General features: G+C 35.5%; 1 protein-coding gene across 1 annotated transcript in view; it reads right to left on the bottom strand.

Moving 5' to 3' along the window:
* LOC128996642 (kinesin-like protein KIF21A) overlaps positions 1-24,023 on the bottom strand; it is a 153,964-nt gene that overhangs the window by 54,469 nt on the left and 75,472 nt on the right. The window contains exons 2-14 of the mRNA XM_054422062.1: positions 12,476-12,698; positions 11,690-11,851; positions 11,043-11,123; positions 10,373-10,483; positions 9,523-9,630; positions 5,765-5,902; positions 4,938-5,073; positions 4,152-4,354; positions 3,226-3,415; positions 2,698-2,894; positions 1,891-2,005; positions 1,466-1,690; positions 870-1,069 (exon numbers count right to left, since the gene is read on the bottom strand). Of these exons, the coding sequence (XP_054278037.1) occupies positions 870-1,069; positions 1,466-1,690; positions 1,891-2,005; positions 2,698-2,894; positions 3,226-3,415; positions 4,152-4,354; positions 4,938-5,073; positions 5,765-5,902; positions 9,523-9,630; positions 10,373-10,483; positions 11,043-11,123; positions 11,690-11,851; positions 12,476-12,698 (2,089 nt within the window). The remainder of the gene's footprint in view (positions 1-869; positions 1,070-1,465; positions 1,691-1,890; positions 2,006-2,697; positions 2,895-3,225; positions 3,416-4,151; positions 4,355-4,937; positions 5,074-5,764; positions 5,903-9,522; positions 9,631-10,372; positions 10,484-11,042; positions 11,124-11,689; positions 11,852-12,475; positions 12,699-24,023) is intronic.

Raw genomic sequence — 24,023 nt, 5'->3', positions numbered from 1 at the left:
ACCAATAGCTTATGGACAAGTTATAATTTAGTTAAAACAGGTGAAGTAATTTACAGATAACATAAAGAATCACAAGAGATATAATGTAAAAGCCGATACATGTAATATATATTGTACATAATGATTCCAAATTGATATTGAATCTGTCAAACAATCATTGAAGGCTGATCTCTGTTCCCAATTTATTAATACTTTCTATAAAAGGTTCTTTCCAAGCTTTTCAAATACCAATACATCTGGATTGTTCTCAAAGCTATGGGGATGGTTTTGAGTAATTGAAAATGATGACTCAATTTGTTTTCTTCCATACAAACTTATTTTATGTGAAATAAAATTACCTTCCATTCATGGACAGAACTTTATAACTACTATACCACCACAACAAGCATATTATTTGTTTTCAATAAACTTCCACTTTAGACCAGAGCTTACAACTTTGAACAAGACTATTACAAGATTTCCACATGTATATATTTTTTTCACTCAAATAATTTATAAAATTTGACTTTTAAAACTACACTAAGGTCAGCTATTTTTTATAGTATTTAAAAATTGCAAAATTGTCTTTTAAGCCAGCACGTTTCCTCTAAAAGACACTCAGCTATATGCCTGTCACAAATTTCCAGTGACTTGTGTATATTGCAACTTGTTTCAAAAGGGAGTAAGCTGAGTGGTAGAAGGCAGGGTTTCGGTGCCTGAGATAGCAGGTTAAAATCTCGCCAATCAACAATGGCGTTTAGCTTTGAGTTACGACCCTATAGGACTAGCCTGAAGTTGTGAATAAAACGATTTTGGAATAGAGCCTAGCACGTAAAGATGGGACGAAGAAAACAAACGAAAAACCTAAGTTGCAACTTGCAACAGCTCACCTTGACCTTCTTCATGTCCATAACCTCATTACGGAGTGTCTTGATCTGGCTTTCGTACTGACTTTGGTTTCGCAACATCTTCGCATGTTCCTTCTTTGCCGTCTGCAACTTCTTCACCTCTTTCTGCATGTCGCAGAGTTTCCTCTCGTACTCATCTCTGACTTTCTTCACCTTCTCTGTTGGTTGGTTGTTTTGACCACCTAAACAAATTCAATAAAATATTACAAACACAGAACTCTAGGTCTAAGAATGTGTAAGTTAAAGTAATATCAAACTATCAATAGCCCTGCTATAGAGAAATGGATAATGATTGAAAGAGGATTTGCCAGAATTTACATGAACCAAAATGACCAAGAAAACAGTCTTTGAAGATTGGATTGGAATGAGACACTCTGAAGGAAAACTATGCTAGAGCTTTCGAGGATAGATTCAGAAAAAGAATTTAAGTCAAGAAACTTTAAATAATAATTGAAATGGAAAGTTTCAGATCTCAAAGAAGGAAATTAAATTCTGTCCAGTTTCTAAACAAAAGTCAAATCCTGTCCACCCCTAGATCTTAGCATCGCCATAACCAACAAAGTACATGAGTTACTTACTGAAGGACGCCAGCACAGTATCCCTCTCCTCCTGCGTGGCTCTGATCTTGGCCTGAAGCTGCAGCAGCTTATCCTCGTAGTGCTGCTTGAGAGAATGCAGTCTTCGCTGGGAATGTTCCAACTCCTCTATTAGCTTCTGCTTTAGGTTGATCTCGGACGTCAGCTCAGCCAACTCTTGACTGTACTCACTGTCCTTCTCTTCTGACTCTGTCTCAGACTCACTCTCTGAAAAAAATAAGTTTATCCTTCAGCAAACATTCAAAATGTCAACTGAAGAAAGAAGTTGTGCAGTGCAGTCTTGCAGTTGTTATAACACTTTTACCCCTTTGAACTCATTCACATTATTCATCAATGATTGTATGTATGCAATTTGAGGAACATAGTATTTAACCACTATAATTTACAAATACTGTTTAAATCCTCACCTTCATCGCTCTCCTCTTGTTCAGAGTCCTCATTGGCTCCATTTTTCTTCAGTTCTGAGAGAGCCTCTTTGCCTCTAGCCAGTGCTTCCATGTCTTTTTGTAGATCTCTCTTGGCCTGGAACACGGTAACAACCGAACATTAACTTAGGCAAATCCTGCCTTCCTTTGAAGGTCCTCTATAGGTAAGTAGTAAAAAATTTAAATGTTACTCCAATGAACAGTTAAATCAGTATAGGAACTTGACACTAAAATAAAAAAAAAATAAACTAACTAAAGCTAAAACAGGGTAACCCACTCAACTGTGAATACCTTAAAACCATCAATGAGTTTTGAATTCGGCTGCTGAGTTCAGAATCTGCAGCAGTCATAGTAAAATCATGATCTACACTGTTCACGGTTACATCATGATGACCTCTAACACAATTACCAAAAAATCATCCCTAAACCAAGGTAAAATAATTAAATAAACCTGTCTAGTTAACTTTGTGTTATCCATTTCCTTTGTGTTAATTTCTTATCTAAACTTGGTCCTGAATTTAAATAGCAGCCAATTGAACTGGCAGATGTCAATTTCATATGGCTAAATCGCCGCTGTGTCACTACACTGCTCCGTTTCTCTTGGTGGTTCACTACGACATTTTGTAATTCTCCTTGAAACTAGCCTAAGTCCCATAACTCTTATCAAAGTCATAAAAAATATATGAAAATACAGGTATGGCTATGAAAAACATTGATTTCATTTTCAAGTTTAACTAATACATACCTTCTGGTTGTCTGGAGAACAACAAAATGCATAGTCATGTTTACCTGAGCTATGAGTGAGTCTACGTTGCCGTTGGAGGGAGAGGTAGGCAGGGGAGGTCGTCCCCCCACAACTCCCTTGGCCAGACTCCTCCTTAGTTGTTGACATACAGATTCAGACTCTACCAGCTTGGCTCTCAACTCCTCGATCTCTTTCAGATAGCTCTGAATCATTTCCGTCATGTCACCTTCTGCACCGGCCTCTGTGGACAAGAAAACATGATACTTGATCAAAAACAGTTTTTCCTTTACATGTGTTTAGTTTACATTAAATGAACTTGTTCAAGGACAAGTAGATTGAAGGGGGAAATGAAAATAAAATATGAAACATTATTCTTCCTTCAACCTAGGACTACTTTAGGTTGATTGATAATTGTCAAAATTGTGACCTTTTGTGAATTATCTATAACCCATGAACACTAAATTTCACAGTGAAGCTGAACATAGTGCCAAGTGCCATAATACTTATCAGACACCTGGCTTTCCTTTAAGATATAGACTACTAGAGTTAGTAATGAGAACCAAGTTATTTACCTGAGCTCATCCAAGCTCCAGTGGCCTTCTCTGCCAACAGCTGAATGTTCTTGGCACTGAGAGCATCGATGGTGTCCTGCATTGCCTTTACTCTTGTCCGCAAGTTGCTCAGCTCATTCTGCAGCATCGTGTTCTCGTGAAACATGTCGTTCACTGCCCCTTCCCCATCTTCTCCCACCACTCGCTTACCCTGCAACACAGAAATCATTATAGTCGATGAAACAAACTCCGTAGACTTCGGATTCGGATACTAAAGCATAATATGACTAAATGGACCGGATAAAAGAACTCTGGTGTTCCGGTGTCGTAGTTTTACTCAACACAGATGACTGAGCCAGTAGCAAAGTACTGAGGGCTGAAACAAGCACTAAAGGAAGAGAAACATCCACTATTGTACCAGATATAAGGACTACGATGATTGTGCATCGGGAAGCTGATTAATAATTGACTAATTTATCAGTGAGCACGGCAACTTCATGGTGAAATTAAAGTGTTTCAACCTCTAGGAAAATGATCACCGTACTCACTGAGAAGAGCTGGAGACGTCACAATCACATACTGATGGAGAGCCAGTTCTACAAAGAAGAATGGACATGAATTCATTCCTTTGACAAAACATAGAGAAGGTGAACCTTCTTGGAGGTAAAAAATCTGAGTTTAGATACATGTGCAAAAGAATAGGGAGAAAGTAGTAATATGAATTTGTAAGGAAGCTTGCGATATGAAGAGGTAAAACCTATTAGAAGGGGATGGGAGAAAAGAACAGTTGATCAAGATATGAATGGTCCTAGCGTCCTAGCAGAATGGTGTTAGGTAAGTGCAGGTGTGTAATTGTGGGCCCAAATGGATGAAGATAGAAGACGAACACTCAAGAGGAAACCAAAGACTTATGAGTTCCCTTACTCAAGGCCATATGTGTGACTTACCTGTTTATACTCCAACAGTTCCAGTTGCAGTTCTTGTATCTGTTGGCGTAGCAGTGAGATGGTGCGAGAAGATTTATCTTGGTTGATTGTCACTTTGTTCTGAATATTGCGTGCTCGATTGGCATACTTGAGTGTGTTCAACGTTTCCATGAAGTCACGGTCGCTCGGGGAGACACAAGCGATCATCACAGTTCGACTATTGCCTGTAACAGTTTAGTTTCACATTAGAAAAGATTGTTTTTAAGAGCTTCAAACAGTACTGTTCCGCAAACTCAACCACAAAATATGGTGTTAATCTATGAGCTCAGAAATCATGTGAATATCAGAATTAGTTCATTCTGAAAAAGTTTTGTGATTAAAAATATACCACCCACTAACCTATTGAGAAATCTCACTCCAATCCAAACCATTGTTTAGCTCTTAGAACACCCTTAATATCCAAGAGAAGCGTTACACCCAATAGAATACCATTTTTTGTCTAGGCCAATATAATTTCTTATGGAAGATATTCAAAAGCTTTTAAGGGAAAGTGGTTGAAACCCATCACATTTTTGTGGATGTGGGGTCAAACATGTCCTTCTAGCAGCCTATATTCTACTACTAGGCCAGCAACACCCAAGGATTCCATTGTGAATTCCCATTTGCAAACTACTTTTCCTTGAGGTATTCTTACGTCAATGCCTTAAAGCAAACTTTTTAAAATAACCATATCTCATTTAACCCTTCATACACCTCTGACATGTCTCTATAGATATGTTCGATTACAACAAATATTTTACAGCCTACCTCCCAATGAGTCTTGTAGCAGCCTAGTCAGTTTAGAGTCCCTGTAAGGAACGTGGAGGGCTCTCTTACTCTTATCACCCAAGGCTGAGATAACATTGCCCAAGGCCAACAGTCCACAGTTGATGGATATACCTTCCTGTGAAACAACATTGGTAAGTTGAGAGGTCAATGGATACTGTAGACACGTTTATAAAAAGCTCAGGTTAAAAACCCTCTTGAGCAGGTTAGGTTGGAGTGTTGAGTAGGAGAAAACGGTAAAAATTATTATTTTTGTGTCAAGATCTCCCACAAAATCCCTTAACCTCCCATGGTAGATTAAGGGGAAGTGGAAATTGACAAGAGGATCCCATGGTTCAGTTAGATATGATATTTCACGGGAAATTAAATCCTTGAATGAAAGTACACAATAATTTGCACAACTGCACTGCTAAACCCCAGTTTAGAAACCTCGGCCATTAGAAGAAATATATATGAAACTCTCTGATGAATTAACTTGTAAGTGGTTCACACACAAATACTATTACTTTGTGTCTAACATGATAAAATGTTGTTTGAGAACAAGCAGAATTTGGAAAACAAAAATCTAGCTGATTTTCAGAATATAGACTTTATATCCAAAAACATGTTAAGAAAGGCCAAGTGGCAAATTAAAAAAAAAACAACTATTTATAATGTCTTAAGTATCTCAAAAGCCTCTGGATGATTATTTTATTTTAGGTAAGCAGTCTGTACTCTACCCTCTCCAAAAAGGTGGTGATTACTGCTAGATGATACGTAGGGTATTTTCAAGTTACATGAAACCATGGACTTTTTGCTAAAGGTATTACCTTTGCTCTCTCCCCGGTGGCTCCTGTCCTCTTGAGCCTCTCTGAGCCAGCCAGATCTACAAAGTGAAACTTGGCACTGAGCGTCACAAACTCTTGACTAGCTCCCGTGTCGTTCTCATCAGTCTCTGACTCATCCTTCTGCAACATAACTTAAACAAGTCAAACAACCAACGCTTCTGACTGGATAGAAGAAAGAAATTCAACGAGTTTTAGCGAGTTTCTTTATAAGAAAGTAGTCTATTGGCACTCAGAAGTTTTTAAGGTTTCGGAACCACCTTAGAAATATGGCACCTTGGGGTAGCTAGCTCCCCATTAGTTGAGAAAAACGTGTGAAGATGGGGTGGGGACAAATTACTTCTTGCTCCACCAATTTCCCCTTCAAAAGAACCCATGTTAAAATCCAATTACCCTCTTAATTACTCACAGCCCTTAATATAATTATGTAAAACTAAAACAATTTCTTTGTAGTATACATACTATTTCCACAAACCTATTATATACTATATCTATATAGTAGGTCCCCACAAAATATCTTGAGCTAGGAAAAAGGTAGCATGGCTGTTGAGGATTCGTTTTAAAGCTTAAGGTCCACGGACAGTGGGAAAAATATCAGAAGTGTAAAAAACTACCCCTGCTCTGCCCCACAGTCCATAAAAGATCCAGTCATTGTCTAATGGAAGTACTGCTACAGTGTTTCTATAAGCTGTTAAATATTCCAGCTGATGTAAACATTGTGTTTATTGATTTTAGTGATCTGTTTTTAAGTTAAAACTAAATACTATAGTTCGGCCGCTTAGAAAGCGACCTCCTCCAGCATTGGTTTAGCATTAGCGCGCAGGTCGTTTTCTAAGCGGCCGAACTATAGTAGCTCTGCCCGTGCTTCGCCACGGGGTGAGAATGCAGAAAAGAATAGTTCGGTTTTTGAGGGCTCCTAGTTATATATATTTTGGTATACATAATATTTAAATTATCAAGGAACCACTTCAATTTCATGTATATTATAATTCTTTTATAGTTAATCCATTGTAAGTGAACCAATTTGTATGGACATTTTACGTTTTCATTTTTAAGTCTTGCAGGCTACTATTAAAACTATTATTTGTGATAGTTTCAAAAACTAATTTATTTAATAATTTGTTTGTAATAAGCTACTTTATTTCCAATGTAGTTTGTCATTATTTATTTTTGAATCAAAATTTAACTTCTTCCAACCTTGGGTCCTCCAGAATTTAATTTGTAAACTAAAACATGTCTTTCTAAACCAAACATTATTTTTAAATAGTTTTTTAAGAGCAAACTTTCTAGTACTATAATTGACTATATACAAAGTCAATGGTATTTTATTATGGGATGTTTTCATTTACATGATAAAACTGGTTTTAAAAATATTTGAAAAGCTATAAATAAACCATCCGTAAATAAAACATTTTCTTAAATTTCACAAACTACTTTGTAACTTTACAACCTCTTATAAAACTTATCATATTTGTCTACAACAATACAAAGTATAACCACTAAATATTACCTTCAGTAACCTGAAAGGATCAAAAGAGATGACTTCCAGTGTCATGATAAGTTAGAAAATAAAAAACACTCTCTGCTTCCCACCAAAACCAAAGAAGGACTGAAGCCCAAGAGGGTTGTGGTTGGGGGAGGGGGGGGGGGGTGATGGCAAAGAGACATCAGGGTCCAACATCAACATGAGTCATCAAACGCAGACAATCAGATAAGGTACAAAGAAATCATATGATTCACCATGTTCCAACTGTATTTGATAAGAAACATATTTAATTATCGCCTATGATTGTCACTTTTGTTAGAATATGTTAGTCAAATATTCAGTAAATACATGATCGAGTAAAAGTTTTGTACTTTAAACTAATATTGATGACTTTGAATAGTTTCCTGATTAACTTTAGTGTCATTGCAACTTTCAGTCACTAGCCTAACACATTTTTTAACATTTTCGAAAAAAAAACTTTGGTTTTTGATATTGTTGTATTTATTGCATAATGACAATTACTATTTATTAAATTGTATATTACATTACTAGTCCTGAAAATAGGTGTTTAGCAGAAAAAGTGTGGTCCTTCCCCTGCGAGACGAAGTCGAGTGCAGGATTACTATACGAATCCGGTAAACACATTTTGGACGAGTGACGTACAATATTTTACACCATACTACTCTAAGCTAACTTAATAATAAATATCTGTAAAAATTCTTATATTCCCACCGACTAAATGACTAACAATCACTACTCTTAATTATGTTTTTTTTTATAACCACTCGTTGCCAAATATAATCAGCTGGTTGGTGTCCGGTAAAAATTCATTTCAGTACAGTAGTACGTAATGAAACCCCATTTGATTAGGCTGGCGGCAAACAGCTGTTTTCTGGACTAAATCCTTGCTTGGGAAGTTTGTTAAAACATTGTATTGTGGCGTAAACATTTTTTCTGTTACACAAGGGAAACAAATTGGAATTTACCATATGATTAGATGTTTTAAAGGTTTCACGGGAATATTTATTTTTCAGTAGGAAAATTAAATGGTTAAGTTTTAAATATTTAACAACTATGTACGACATTGGACCATAGTAGGCCTTACCTATAAAATTTTGAGTGATTTAAAGAATAATTTTAGTAAATTGGATGCAAATTATGATAATTGTAAATCTATTATAGAAATGCATCAAATGAGTTTACATAAATAGCAATAATATTTGTATTAACCAACTACCATAAAAATCCAAACAAACATACTAAATCAAATAATATCATTTATTCTATTATTGTTGTGTATTGGGTTTTGGGCAAAGAAATTACAATACATTTTAGAAAATGAACCAAATTATGTATTATGCTAAGTAATAGTAGCCAAAACTTTATATTTGTGCACAAAGTATGCTTGCTGCATTAAAAATATTTATAACTGTGACCACTATCTTACCTTCTTCATATCTTGACCACTAGATCAAGGCACTTTGAATGTCACAATCATAAACACAGGGGAAACTATCCTAACAAAACTTGTAAGGAACCCACCCCTCTCACACTATAGTCTGATAGGCAGTTACCCAGTTGCACCGATGGTCAGGGGTGGCCCTTATCTCGAATGCCTAGTTGCACCGATGGTCACTTTAGGGTGATGCCCAGTTCCACCGGCGTTCAAAGATCCCTAACGCACTCCCCTCCCATTTAAATGTTGTTAAACGTAGTTAGTACGGTAAATTGTTTGGTTAGGTTAGGTTAGGTTAGGTTAGGTTAGGTTTACAAAAATACAATTCAATAAATATATTTCAAGACATAGAGATTAAAGTTTTATGGCAAAATTATATGATAGAGTGTTGATATCAGTCTATGTGTTTGTAATGTTTGTTTGTTACTCTTTACCACGTAGCAAAGAACGGGTTAGCTGCTATATAGTTCCTATATATGGTAAATATTTAGCGTGGACTATATACGATGGAACGTAAAAGAGAGAATAGGTATATAAAAGCGTTCGAGGAGGGGAAGAAGCATCCAAGCGTGACAGATTGTTGACCGCCGGTGCAACTGGGCACTCTTGGGAGGGAGGACTTTGTCGACCCTTGGAAATTCCTTTGACCATCAGTGCAACTGGGCATCAGCCGTCTGATATGCTATCCTCTAGGCTAGCAACATACACTTGAAGACCAGATTGGGACACTGGTCAAGTACTATTGCAGCAAAGCTCTTCAGTAACATTGATAGATATTTCTAACCATATGTATAAAGTTACCTCCAGTTTTGCCACCGTCTGCTGTTTAATGTGGAGTGTGAAGATGGCATGACTCCTAGAGCTCTGGGAATTCATCTGTGTGGAGGCGGTCGTACGAGACAAGGCACCCTGACAAACAAAAGGAGCAGATACAGTAATTTGTAAAATAAATGAATAAAACATGTGAAAATAAATAACTAATTACCCCTGCCACAGCAAACCTGCTGACCAAACCAATGATGATTTGTTGAGTTGGATTTTTACTAAAATATTTCCTTAAATAGGTCAGATTCATTCCATATTTAGATAACATTCGGTTTAAAGGATACATGGGTTAAGAGTACTAAGTCAAAAATAGGAAAACCCCACAAATGGACCAAATTTCATCAAAATGAACGGATCAAAAACGGACACATACAGACAAATGTACTGAATATACATTTAGATGGATAGTGTTTTTGGCCTCTGGGAACCTCAAAATGAAAAAGTAAATCGGTCCTGTGGCTATGTCTTACCATGAGACCTACGGTAATAGCTTATTCCCTATATGGGAAATTCGCTGAAAACAGATAATATTTTGAATAGTATTACATTTACAATAAATGACTTGTTATTCTGAACTAAAGGAGGAAGTAATAAACTATTCTTAAACTTACTATATCGTTTTAATCTACTCCCACCAAATTGTTGAAGGATATATTACTAAATTTTTAGTTACTTACAAAATTGTAACACCATAAAATACTGTGCATTCCAAGTATTGTTCTATCATAGTTTTGTGTTATTCACTACAACTAGTACTTATATGATATTTATTTATGTATTATTTACACAATATAAGTACCAAATATATGAAAACTATGTTACTAACCTGTCTTAGACACTTTAATGCCTCGTCCGCATTGTGTACATTGACAGAGGTGACTCCCGTAACGTAGATGGAATGGTTTGCATCCTCGTGGATCTTGATGCCACTCTTACACTGGAAAACATTAGCTTCTTCAGTCAACTTTATTACAAATCGGAAATGTCCTATGTAGCATAAGAGGCATTTTTCTACTAGTATCTATGACAGTGACATGTTGTGTGAAAGAATCACACACACACACACTTTGACAGAGCAAGAGGTACCTAAACTCTCCAAATATCTGACAATATTCTCGGTGACGAGAGGTCGAACCCATTAAACTGGCAACACACCCACAACGTAAGAAAATGTATTGCAATGTAACACACATATGCCATCATCAATGTTGATCGTTGATCTTCTCTATGTTAAAAAATAAAAATAAACAATAATAACTGCCTCTGAACTTGAATATCTCTATGAGCTAGAGTGTACAAGTATAAAACTAAATATGAAAATAAAAATAAAATACTAAAAAAAACTGTTAACTATACTTTCAAGCAATTCAGCTAAGAAATATTTAACTTGAACTGCCTAAATCAACTATTTCATTGTTGAGTTGAGCTAAAAACGAGGGTAGAGACTTTTCTTAATCTGAAGTTTACTATTGTAAACTAATATTGTACTAACTCACCTTTGTTAGAGTATAATCTTGTGATGTGTCAAACAAGTCTATGATCTCCTCATTGTACAGTTCCAGAAACTGAGCAGAGACCTGCGAATCACAAAAATAATCACCAAACTTGCTTTAATAAAGAATAATAATAATAATAATAAATAAATAGGATGAACATTTTTGGAGGGTCCGGTTTTATCATATTTCTTTTTAAGTAGACAGAATGACTATTTCTCATGAAGATTATTCAACTTGGTTTTTTTGAAGAATAATACTATATAGTATACACCAGAAATCTACTTATTTGAACCATGCTAATCCAAATATCCAGCTAATTCTAACCAGTTGATAGGGAGAAACATTTTAAAGATTAAGTAATGCATTTGCCACAATTAAGAATCTCTTTAGTTGCCACAATTGTGGATGATTGTCAAGGATGTTGCCGGTCATGGTGTTGTGATCGCGGAAGCAAATTTATATGGTCTTTTATGGTTATAAAACTATAGTACATCGTTTTAAATTTCTGTGCAATTTTATAGCATATCTGGATAATACGGACAATTTTGTGATGCTAACAGGTTCCAAATTAGTTTGGATTTTCGAGACTCTGGTGTATAGTGTTATTCAAGTTATAAAACAAATTGACAACATTCTACAGTACCAACCTTAAACTGTGGCGGAGCCTCCCCCGTTTCCTTCGCTTGTTGGACCACACGGTTGATGCCGTCAAACAGATGGTTGATGGCCCGGGGAATGATGCCTACTTGCTCAGGCTCTAGGTCTACATCAAACCCAGTCCCCATTGTGTACGTCTTCCCAGAACCGGTCTGAAACAATTGAGATGAAATTTTGAAACATCTAGCAATTTAAAATGAAGGACACATAGGAATGTCACAATACACAAGGAACAACTAAGGTAAGGACCCAACACAGCCATTGTTGTTTAAAAATCTAATTCCTCCCTTCCCAAAACAGTCCACGATGAATTATAATCCATCCCTTTGATGTCAAGTCAAAAATGAGTAAGAATCCAACACCTCTCTTCGCAACCCAGTCCATGATAAGAATCCAATCACTGCAGTTTCTATATGCTATGTAATATTCTGACAGCCAGTTTTAAAATAAAAATTGATAAAGTTAAATTGATCCATGGACAAGAGCACACATACATAAACATATGTTGTACACCCAATTTTTTCACCACCTTTAATCAAGAGACAATTTATTGTCAAATATTGGATCTTTTGAGTATCATCTAATGTCATAGTACCGAAGGAGGTAACTGAAGGAGAAAAACTAGACAGAAAATGTATTCTGTGTTTGGGTATTTAACTTTGGTATTCAACTAAGTTTAATTTGAATAAAAATGGACTACAGCTGCTACATATAAATGGGATTTCTGTAAATAAATGGGGTCCAACAAACAAAATCGTCCTCTACAAATCTTTTACCTGTCCATAGGCTAGGATGGTGGCGTTGTATCCTTCCAGCGACCCGTCGACCAAGCCCCGAGCACAAGTTTCGTAAATGTTCTCCTGCTGCTGGCCCATGTCGAACACATAGTCATAAGTGAAGGACTTGTCACTACCCAGAGTGACCTGTGGCTCGCCTGGCGTTACTGTCGTACACACTCTGCACATGTCTATCACTTCTCGCGCTATCTGTGGTCTGATCCTGTAAACAAACCATACGTTACTCATTTAATTTGTTAACTGGGCTGGCCGGGATTGTTTCTTTCTAGAGTTGCAATTACCAAAGTAAAAATAAAATCTATTGATTCCCACTAGAACAGATCGCTCCCACACACGTCATTCATTATCAATATTATTAACGTTAATTATTAACGCATTAATTTAATTCAAAATTGCTTCTGAGGTTGTCGATAATTTACTATTTTACTATGCGCATTTGTATTATGATATGTCTACACACAGTCAAGATGGGTGTAAAAAGTAGCAAAATGCCTGACTGGAGGAGAAACTCAAGAAACCCATCCTATCAATTCCACACAAACCACCTCCTATTTGGTTGGACACAACACCTGACGGAGACGAGATAGTGTTTGAACTCTCAATCTAGCGTGCTACTCTTGTACCGCTTGACCACTATTACATAACAGCCATGTACTAAGTGTACGTATATCAAGCTAAAAATGAATGCAGAGTGAGCTATAAGTTAGACTTAAATTAGCTGTTTTCATCTACTATTGCGAATGAATTTAAAATTATCCAAGGAACTGCTCAATAAAATGTATCCCTCATACCTAATTCTTATGGAAACTTTTACCATAGGGAAACATAAACCTTAGGGACACTTTGTTTGAATATAAAATTATAACAGCACTTTAAGTTGATGATTAAAACAGTTCATGATCAGAAGAACAAACAGATTGTGTAACGTTTCTGTCAACATTCGACAAGCTTCCTGTTTCACATACTACTGTCAATGATAGCTTTTGTTCTTCTTATTACCACATCTTGGTCTTTTGTTGACACTTGTATTTTCATCTGAAGAGGGAAAGCTTTCCACGAATACATGAATACTTTCCAAAAACTCATTAAATGGTGTAACAGTTGAACTGGAGTGTATGAGCGTAAGGATTTATTACAGTACTTACAAAAAAATACTACAGTCAAGGTTATGTAACACTTTGCAATCATTTTACTGCACTTTTTGTAGCGGTTTTAAATTTGTTGTTGAGAAAAAAGTTTTGTTAAATAATAATACACCTTGTACAATTTATATGCATGATGATTTCAATAAGTTGAGGAACTTAAGAAAAATCATTTTATCAACGACATTTTAATGGTATTTTTGTATTAGTGTAATCAAAATATTACTTAGGGAATGTGTAATGCAATCATCATACCTAAGTAAAAACGACTTTTTATGAGCATGTTTGTTAGTATGAGTGGTAAACCCCACATATTCTGGTTTGTTTTTACTAGAAGTTTGTTTACAAATATGATTACTTACTTTTTGAAGAAACAAGGTCGTCCTATAAAATAAAACTGTGTTTGGTAGCAAATACTACAAATACGGTAGTGGTACAGTAGCATAACAAATGTGCTAGAATCTTTTCAAGAATTTAGCAGCCCTTCTTGAGTTTTTATTCACATCATAAAGAAAAAGGAAAAAAATTAACTTGCCTTTTTAAGTCTTTTTTTGTAATAACTTACATAATGGTAATAAAATAGCTTATTCCCTATATGAGGAACCATCCAAATGTTGATGAATCAACTATTATTCGGTGAGATTTAAACAATTTAAACTTGTAAATATAATTAACTATGTCACATAAAACTCTACAAGGGATTTCATAGAGAAGTCAAGCATCAAGTTTGTCAAGTGTTGACATTTTGACAGTTTGGAAGCTCATGGTAAATAAACATTATTTTCTGACTTCTCCTTGATCTATTGATTTATTTTCTGATTGAAGGGTCCTAAGTTCGCAAAGATTTGTTTATGTTGTTTTTTCTGCGAAAAGGCTCTTGTAAAATTTCTTAGGAAATGACATTTGGAAATTGAACAAATAATGCATTAATCTTTAACTGCAATTATGAGCTACTTCTTTGAAAACTGATGTTATGCAAATAAACACCTGATAAATACTAAGATTTATTTATAACAAAAAATCCCTTTGAGAATCAATAAAAAACAAGCTATAAAAATACATGCTACCAAATTTAAAGGTGTATTTACAGTTTTATTGCAAAAATCTGTTATTTGACACAATAGCTCTTCTTTCCCAAGTCACATTTTATGTACCACCTTCCTTTGCATTAGTTAAGATAAAAGATGCTAAAAGCTGTGCTAGTAAATGCCAAGAGTCTATTTCCTTTCCACACCCACGCCTTGCTAAATACAAGGAAGAGACTAGTCTTAGTGTAAACACTTAAGACTCCTCTGCGCTCAAAACAATGAGGCAATAGTAAAGATAGGCATTTTTGGAAAGCAGCTGGACAATAGAAAACATAATGGATACTAAAGCTGAAATGGAAAACAATCCAACACTTGTCTAGTCAGTATTTTCTGGTTTTTCGTTTCTTTCGATAATTTTTGAATATTGAAAATAAATAATGCTGCTTGAACACGGATTCTAAAGAGATTTCGTAGTTATTAATTTCCTATAGATCTACTTATATCTCCACTTATATTTTACTTAATTTCCAACCTACTTATAGTGTAGAAAAAAGTTGCAATACAAACATTGATTACTGGTTCTTAATTTTACCAAATTAAAAAAAATCTGATTGCTTCTTTTCAATCAGCTGTCTATCAGAATAAACTTTATAACTTATTTAACAGCTGATATAATTTATATTTGACTTATTATTCTTATCTACATCCACTGTGAAGTTAACATTGATAACATTAAAGCCCAAAACTGGAGTTAATTATTCCTGCCTTATATCTTTTTTGTTCTATAGATAGGACTAAAAAAGATACCAAAGGTAAGATACCAAGAATATATTCCGCATTATAAACTCTTTTACAGCTTGATGGACATTCATAGCTAAACATGAAAGCAACGACTGAACATAAATGAACTGTAACAAATTCAAATAAATCTTTGGGAGGGTTTGAAATAAAATCAACAGTTCTACAAATAGCCCCAGCTGTTAGGAAGGAAACAACCAATCTTTCAATTCTGGTTACATTTAAACCTGGCGCCAAAGGGCGTTGTAATACAAGTAGCTACATCCAGTGGAATTATTGTTGTAATTCATAAAAAATGAAAGTTGAATTATTTACGACAAATTAAAAAATGTCAAGCCATTTTTTGTATTTTGCAAGTCTAATTTACTTCTCAAATATTTACTTTAGAACTTTGAAACCCCGGAGGCACATCCCTAGGTAGATATTGAGTCATACAATAGAACACTATAAGAGAAAATAGTTGCAATAGTGACCTACTGGAAATGAAATTCATTTTTAACTAAGTAATCTTTGAATAAACATTTGCAACGACTGGCCCATAAAGAAAACATACTTTAGTATTCAAAGTCCATGATGACAATCACAATTAAAATATTAAGACTCCAAGCGACCAAATCAATGACAAACACTCAGTCGTTCTCGAATACGCAACTTTAACCAATTCGGACTCATTTGCCAAATAACACGGTACAACTATACAAGGATACTGTAGAAACGATCTAAACCGCGGGCCTCAGCTGGCATTGTCCCGCCAAATTGACCAGCTGTTACCTAGCCTTATACGAGCAAAACATCGCCGTAGACGAGGCTACCTAGATTCTGGGTCAACAAACACAAAGCACCTGAAGCTTTGGTTACATTGATTATCAGTGTATTCGATTCTGGTGAAGTGTGTGAATTCAGTTGCGACTCTGGCTACTTGGGGCCTCCATTGAAATCCATTTGAAGCCCGAATTCTATGTATGTGTAAAGAGAAATAAGACATAGATAACCCTTGATGTTAAGAAATCTAATAAAACCAAATACTATTTTATTATTAAGGCGGAGTAGTTAACGATATCGTAAAGTTTTGACGTACAGATTTGTTTAGTTACGCATTGTATTATCGGCTAGCATTAACTACAAGACGACACGCAGTTGTGATGATTGGATAAGTAATATTGTGTACACACAAAAATAGTTTAATAAATAGCAATGGACGTTTCTTTGAATCTGGTGAATGATAAATCAAACAAAAATATCAAAGCAAATACGTACTGTTTTCTGCTTGTAGCGAAAGCAAGAGTAAAACAGATTCTATCGGACCATATACCTTTCCATTTTACGGTAACTGTAATTATTGTGTATAATTCGTGCGCAAAGTAGGTACATTTCTTTGCTGCACTCAAACGATATAAACAATTCAGTTGTAGCATAGTTGCTGCACTGGAGAAACTGCAGCAAAAACGGTCAAGTTTCCTCACCAACTATTTATATTTATATTGATTCAATCAATCAGAGATATTATTTTTGCGTGTAACAAGCTGAAGACTGCAGTGTAAGTGTGAATAATGTTGTGAGGTGACCACTGACCACTTAGCTTATTCTTTAGCAAGGACCTTTTGACAGTTTCGAACCATAAAAAAAAATACTTCTCTCAACATTGAACCAGCGACAGTCTTACTAAGCATCTATAACCACTCTTACCCAAACACTTAATTCTGCACAATGATTTTATAATGTGACTCCACTAGTGACTAGCGATCAACAGACCATAACACATGCAGTATGCGTCCTCTCCCATCACCACAGAACAATAGGTAATACCGACTATAGGCTGCTGCTGGCTAAAGGCAGAACAATTGACTTCTGAAAGCAGTTGCCTATGCATATGTATATACGGATCTCGTTAAAACGTTTTGCACTTCCTGTCCTACTGTCAGTGAAATTGCTGCAATTAAATGTGGCGTTTTGAGTGTGGATATTTTCATGAGGGCCCTAAGCAAATAAAGTGATGTACGGCCCACCCAAGCTGACCTAACCTAACCTGACTAGGTAGGGAGAATTTTAATAGTGGCGGCCCTCTTCGATAAGGATATGTATTGAATGTTTACATTTTATGGTCAGTGATTTGGTAAAGGTGTTGTGAAGCGATTGTGCTTGACAAATCTTGGTGTTCGCGAGACAACCACGTCGTTTGATGCGAAAATACTGACCATCATTGTGAATGGAGCAATCCATCGGAGCAAGCTAAAGTTTACGTTGAAGCTGAAATTTTTAAATAATGATTGTAGTTTGCCAGAAGATGGATTCCTGATACGTGTCCGAAACGTCAGCCAGTATTTTAGCATTCCAACGACGTAGTCATTCCCAAGACGTTCGGCAATCTTTGACCGTGGAAGCCTACCATTTACTAATTGGCCTTTAACCTTAAAAAATGTTAAACAAAATCTGTAGGACCTATGTGAAAAAAATACTACTAAGATATTCAAACTGTCCCAGGTTTGTCCAAGGTAACGCTGTATTTGTATTTAAGGGATATACAATTCCCTTTTCCTCTATTTCGACGGATGAAATGACATTTTGCCAATATTTTGGCTGTGCAATAGTATATTACGTTACTAGTCCTGAAAATAAGTGTTTACCGGACGAGTGTGGTCGTTCCCGTGCGAGACGAAGTCGAGTACGGGATTACCATACGAGTCCGGTACACACATTTTGGACGAGTTACGTACGATAGTTTACGCCATACTACTAAAACCGTACAAATTCTTATATATTTCCACCAACTTTTTGTTTATAACCACTCATTGTCACATAAATACAGTATAATCAACTGATTGGTGTCCGGTAAAACTCATTGCAGTACTGTAGTACGCAATGAAACCCCATTTGAATAAGCTGGCGGCAAACAGCTGTTTTCTGGACTAAATCCTTGCGTGGGAAGTTCGTCACAATAATGTAGTGTGGCGTAAAAATATTTACTTGACAGAATTGTTTTTTTTTTTTAATTAACAACACGTTTGACCAACGAGGATCAAGGATTGAGAGAAGAAGTAGTCATTTCCTCTATGAGAGGTTATGTTTTTGTTTATAACCACTCATTGCCAATTGCCACCTAAATACAGTATAATCAGCTGATTGGTGTACGGTAAAACTCATTACAGTACAGTAGTACGCAATGAACCCCATTTGAATAAGCTGGCGGCAAACAGCTGTTTTCTGGACTAAATCCTTGCGTGGGAAGTTCGTCAAAACAGTGTAGTGTGGTGTAAAAAGATTAACACATATTAGAAAAGGATCGGGGTGTTAACGTTAACTGAAGAAATGTAATAATATAATCGATTTCAGTGTTCATAGTTTACTAACATTAACCGTTTCTGTGCTTAATGTATTTATTGTGGCACTCTTGGGGATCAAGTACAATTCTGTTTCTCAGAAGTTATTTGGAGCAAACCCGGGTCGTATGGCAACTCTCATGAAATATTAATAACACTTACACAAGACGACGACATGTAGGCTATCATGACGATGGCAATCTATACTATTATAAAAAAGAGGTGGTGTCTGTGTGTATGGGAAAAGTAAACGCGAAAACTACTGGTCGGATCGGGCTGAAATTCGGCATGATGATAGCTCATATTCCCGATTAACATATAGGCATATTTTTATCCCAAAAATCCTTCCGGGCTCCGCCCCAGTGGCTCTGGAGCAAAGGTTCCCATGTTCTATGATTTTCAATAGCATTAAAGTTACAAGGATTACCAACAGGGTGCAGCACTAGCATTATTTCTTTTACATTTATGACAACAGCTAATTTGCAACCAAAAGGTGAGTGAGCGTAGCGAACGAACTTCAACCTGGAGGCGAGTGAGCGTAGCGAACGAGCTAACCTGAAGACAAGTGAGCGTAGCGAACGAGCTAACCTGAAGGAAAGTGAGCGCAGCGAACGAACTTCAAAAAGAACCGAAATTTCTTAAACCATGTCCTCACTCATAACTGCTATAAGCATTTGATACTTATATGCCAACCCCGTACGAAGGACGGGTACTCTGCTAGTCAATGATAAAGCTGTCAATAAAAAACATTTAAAATCCACAACGATATTATCTTGTCAATAATAATAATTATTTTCCACTTTTTTCTGTTTTAACATTTAATAAAAAAAAATCAAAATCGCGCTCACACAGTTCCTTCTTTATCTTCCACAAGTAAGTAGTGTATTCCACATTTTGCTCATTGTATCACCAAGCCTGGTGTTCTGATTCCATTTAACTGGAGACAGAGTGTATAACGAGCGCTTGACCTTTGGCGCTTTAAATGTTAAATGCCACCTAGCGACCCGCGGCCGTGCACCATTACAGCAGACGACAGACACGATACCAACCACAGTTGGAACATGGGCAATTAAAGGGGGGCCGAGGTCAAAATGGGTATTGATATTGGTGAAGGATTTAAAGGTTGTCGGAATATATGTTAGAAATGCTTTATTTTATAGTCAATCTGCGGGGAAAATGATTTTTTAAATTAATATGCGTTGCGGGTACGAATTAGTTTATTTTGTCCATAGTAGTTATTACATCTGAACTACTTTTGTATTGAATATTTTTTCCTTTGTTTATCAAGTGATATTCAAAAGTTGTCAGCCAGCTTGTAGCATACGTAGATGTCTGGGTAGGTGTCTATGTTCTGATTGTGTGGGGATACCAGAAGACACCCACCTTCTAGCCAGCTGTAGCCGCGGTTACACTGGAGTTTAAAACAAATGTTTACAACAAAAAAGAACGTAATTTTTTTCTTGACAATTCTTCGATATTATCAACAGTTTTCCAGTCTTACTTGTCTATAAACATGTTTAATCAATGCTACTTAACAATAAACCTTACTTTAACCCTAAAGATATAATTATATGGTGTACAACAAATTAACTAATATAAAGTCAGTTCCTATTACCATAAAAACAAACAATAACAGTTACGAAATGGTTGTAAGGAAACCATTTTCACCTTCTCCCCGAATATTGAATGAATAATAAACAGCTGTAGCATGTCCAACAAAACCCAGCCAATTATTAGTGTTGCGTGCCATACAGCTTTATAGACCATCCCTTGCATTAGACTTGCATCTACTCTAGTTCCAGTAACCTAGATATTCGGGTCAATCTTATATACGACTGATATGCACGCGTTCCTTACAAACAACTCTTGAAATGCAAAGTTATTTTTGTATATTGCAGCGACATAATTTTTTACGACGGTATCACCGTTCGTAATATGTACTGATAAAAATACATATATACAATATATCCTTAAATACCTATATTAAATATTAAATACCTATATTAAGTTGACAAAACACATTCACTATGGATACTTAAGTAGGCGTTCATCAATATACATAATGGACGTAGTGTATTTTAACTACAGTCAAATGGACCTCTAGAGTGTTCAAATAGCCTACAGACGCTTTATTTTCTTTTTAAATCCGTCATACCATGATATATGGCGAAATAAAATAAACGGTAGTTACAATAAATCTAATTCAGATTATTTTATAACGCCTAAAAAAACAACGCTGTGTTTAATAAATATCTGCGGTCTTTGATTTGTAATCACGAATACTTGATCAGACCAATCGATCATTGTGAAACTCGGCATGTATGTCAAATAAGAGAAACGCTTAAGATATTTTTTTATTTTGACATTTTATTTTTTTGTTCTGTTCAAGTATTTGTGATAAAAAATAAAAGATCGCAGATATCTAGTAAACAAAGCGTTGTTTTGTTTTGTTGGCAACAACTACTGTTCATTCTTCATTTCCTTTGTACTTTGATCCACAAAATCCCTTCCCGGAGTTGGGAATTCTACTTACAGGACACCCTGTACATAACAAATGTCGGGGTTAGAATAATGATAGTTACAAAGGGAGCGGGTTACGCCGACTAATAAAGCAATGTGAAGGAAGCTATATATAAATGTCTAGCGTTATGGTAAGGATGTATGTACGTGGTAATGAGAGATGATTTCTATTGATGACATCAACTTCCTCTGCTGCTACTATCTTTGGCCTAGCAGTCTTGGAAGAGTTTGTTAAGATTCCTGTTATACAACGGTCTTCCGGTGAATTTAAATACAATCCACTATATGCGCTGTACGCTACAAGAATATAATTCCAATTTAAATGCTCAGGTATTGGAGAACAACGTAAAAAAACCTCCACCGAGGTAAACTAAAAAAAATTATATTAATACTATGCTAGCGAATAATTTAAGAGCAATAAAAGCCCTAGATTGAGCTGAATTTAAGTGTTTGGTAAAATAAACATAATAACATCAGTAATGCATTCTTCACTATTGTACCGTTTTTCGCAATGTAATGCCTTTAACTATTCTTTAAATAAGTATTGATATTAGAAAATCAAGTGACTAATTATAATATTACCCTTAGGCAATTGATCATATCTTTGCTTGACGACTTTTAGTCCACCCTACGAAAGCGAACATAAAGGACAAGCTTTAATATACATTTAGATATCATCGACTATTAGATATTTGTTTATCTGGTCTTGTGTGGTCGTACAATTCAGTTAGAAAGTTTGCTAAAAACCATCAAACCCTATTACCATTGACTATTAACAGTCAAAGCTATTACGTAAAAAATTGTCATTTTTAGTATACGCAGGATCGGTACCAAAACTCCAGAACCAAAGTATTGCGTTCTAACCTGACCTTGCGAAATCCTAATTCCTCAATCACAATTACAAAACACAATTGTTTCAATTATCAATTACAAAAACGAAACAAATGTTCGCCACTTGTTCAACACTTTCCTCAACAAAATTCAGTCTAGTTTATTTAAGTATTCATCCCACGATCACCAAATAGATTCTAGTAATGGCGAGTCTACCGGCATCGTTTACACAAAACCAGTAGCATTAGCATGCCAAACTTTAAAAGGACTTGAAACAGCTGATTATTCAACAACTGAAGAATAGCCGCACAGGAGTGGCCTAAGCAAGCTTGCAACACGATGTATCCCACTGTACTTCGAGGATTCCCGTTTAAAACACCATTTTATGCCGATTTGAAAAGTCACTAAAAGTTACCTTCTACGACAGACTTCCACAATTCATTCACTAAAATGCAAGTCGCATTAATTTATAGAAAACATTTAATTATTGGTTTTGTGTTTTATAACCCCTACGTAGTAGCTTGACAAATGCTTTGCAATGCAGTACAAGAGCCTAAAATATTCAAACTAATGCATACGCCCTATTATAAAAAATAGTTGTATATTAGTGTTGCCAATCATTTCAGAACTAAACATATTCGATATTACAATAAAATAAACTTTATATTGCAAATTTGAAAGCCTAATGAGCACAGCTTTACGGGATTATGGGATCAAATATCAGATACGGTTTCCGTATATTGTGTGATGTTTTAGGCCGGGTCACAACATCGCAAAACACTACTGAGCTTACTGAAGTTAAGTTTTACGTATACGTATGCAGTAGTTCATATATTTAGTACTTATTAGACGTGATTAGGTAGTTTCCCTAGAAAAAATTCCCTGAATAGCACATATTGGACTATACATTTTCCCAGGGGAGCTTTGGAAGATTGGTCTCCGTACAAATAAAAACGATGGGAGCGTTTCATAAACTCCAAATTTCACAAACTCCAACGCTTAAAATATTAAATGAACAGAGCGGTTCATAACCTCCAAATTTCATAAGCTCCAAATCTATAATATTCAAATAATCACTGTTTCACAATGTCCAAGTTTCACAAACTCCAACGTTTAAATATTAAATAAACAGAGCGGTTCATAACCTCCAAATTTCATAAGCTCCAAATCTATAACATTGAAATAATCACTGTTTCACAATGTCCAAATTTCACAAACTCCAACGTTAAGATGCCAAATAAACAGTGCGGTTCATAATGTCCAAATTTCATAACCTCCAACGGTACAGTCTGAGCCAGAAGTCTCTACAGTGGTTGCCACAGTCAGATAGCAGGCACCGTTCGCCAGCGCTCAACTACTGATTATACGTGCATTTTAATGATTGAAGAACACTCAGCTGTGTGACTCAAATATGTGTTAGCACATAATGTGCAAATCAAATTTACATTTTTATATTTTTAATAGCTTTAATTCAAGCTTTCAGCTGAGTTTCTTAACTGTTCCGTATCTCAATTAAAAAGCCATTACAATTATCGTAAGAGATGTTTTTTACCGATGAAAAATTTTAAAACATATAAATATGTTTTATAAGTATATTTTCTATTAGCTGTTAAAATTTCATGATGATTACATCAGTAGTTTTTTTTTTGTTATGTGTAAAAATAGCCCTTTGTTAGAAAAGTGCCGAAAACCTTGTACTTTATTTATTCTACCCACTAAAAGGATGAGTTTAAACTACATAAAAAGGTAGAAACTAACATACATAAACGCAGAAATACATTTTTATAAATAGGATTTAACTTATACATCATACATCATATTGTAGGTACACTTGTCACGTTTCAATAAAAGCTCATACTTGAGTATTTACACTTTTTTACTCGACAGCAGT

This window comes from Macrosteles quadrilineatus, unplaced genomic scaffold (genome assembly GCF_028750875.1).
Source record: "Macrosteles quadrilineatus isolate MER2022 unplaced genomic scaffold, UCM_ALF_1.0 Scaffold_6__1_contigs__length_79288215, whole genome shotgun sequence".
NCBI lineage: Eukaryota > Metazoa > Arthropoda > Insecta > Hemiptera > Cicadellidae > Macrosteles > Macrosteles quadrilineatus.
Note: the sequence above shows the minus strand (reverse complement) of the source record. Positions and strands in the feature narration are given on the sequence as shown.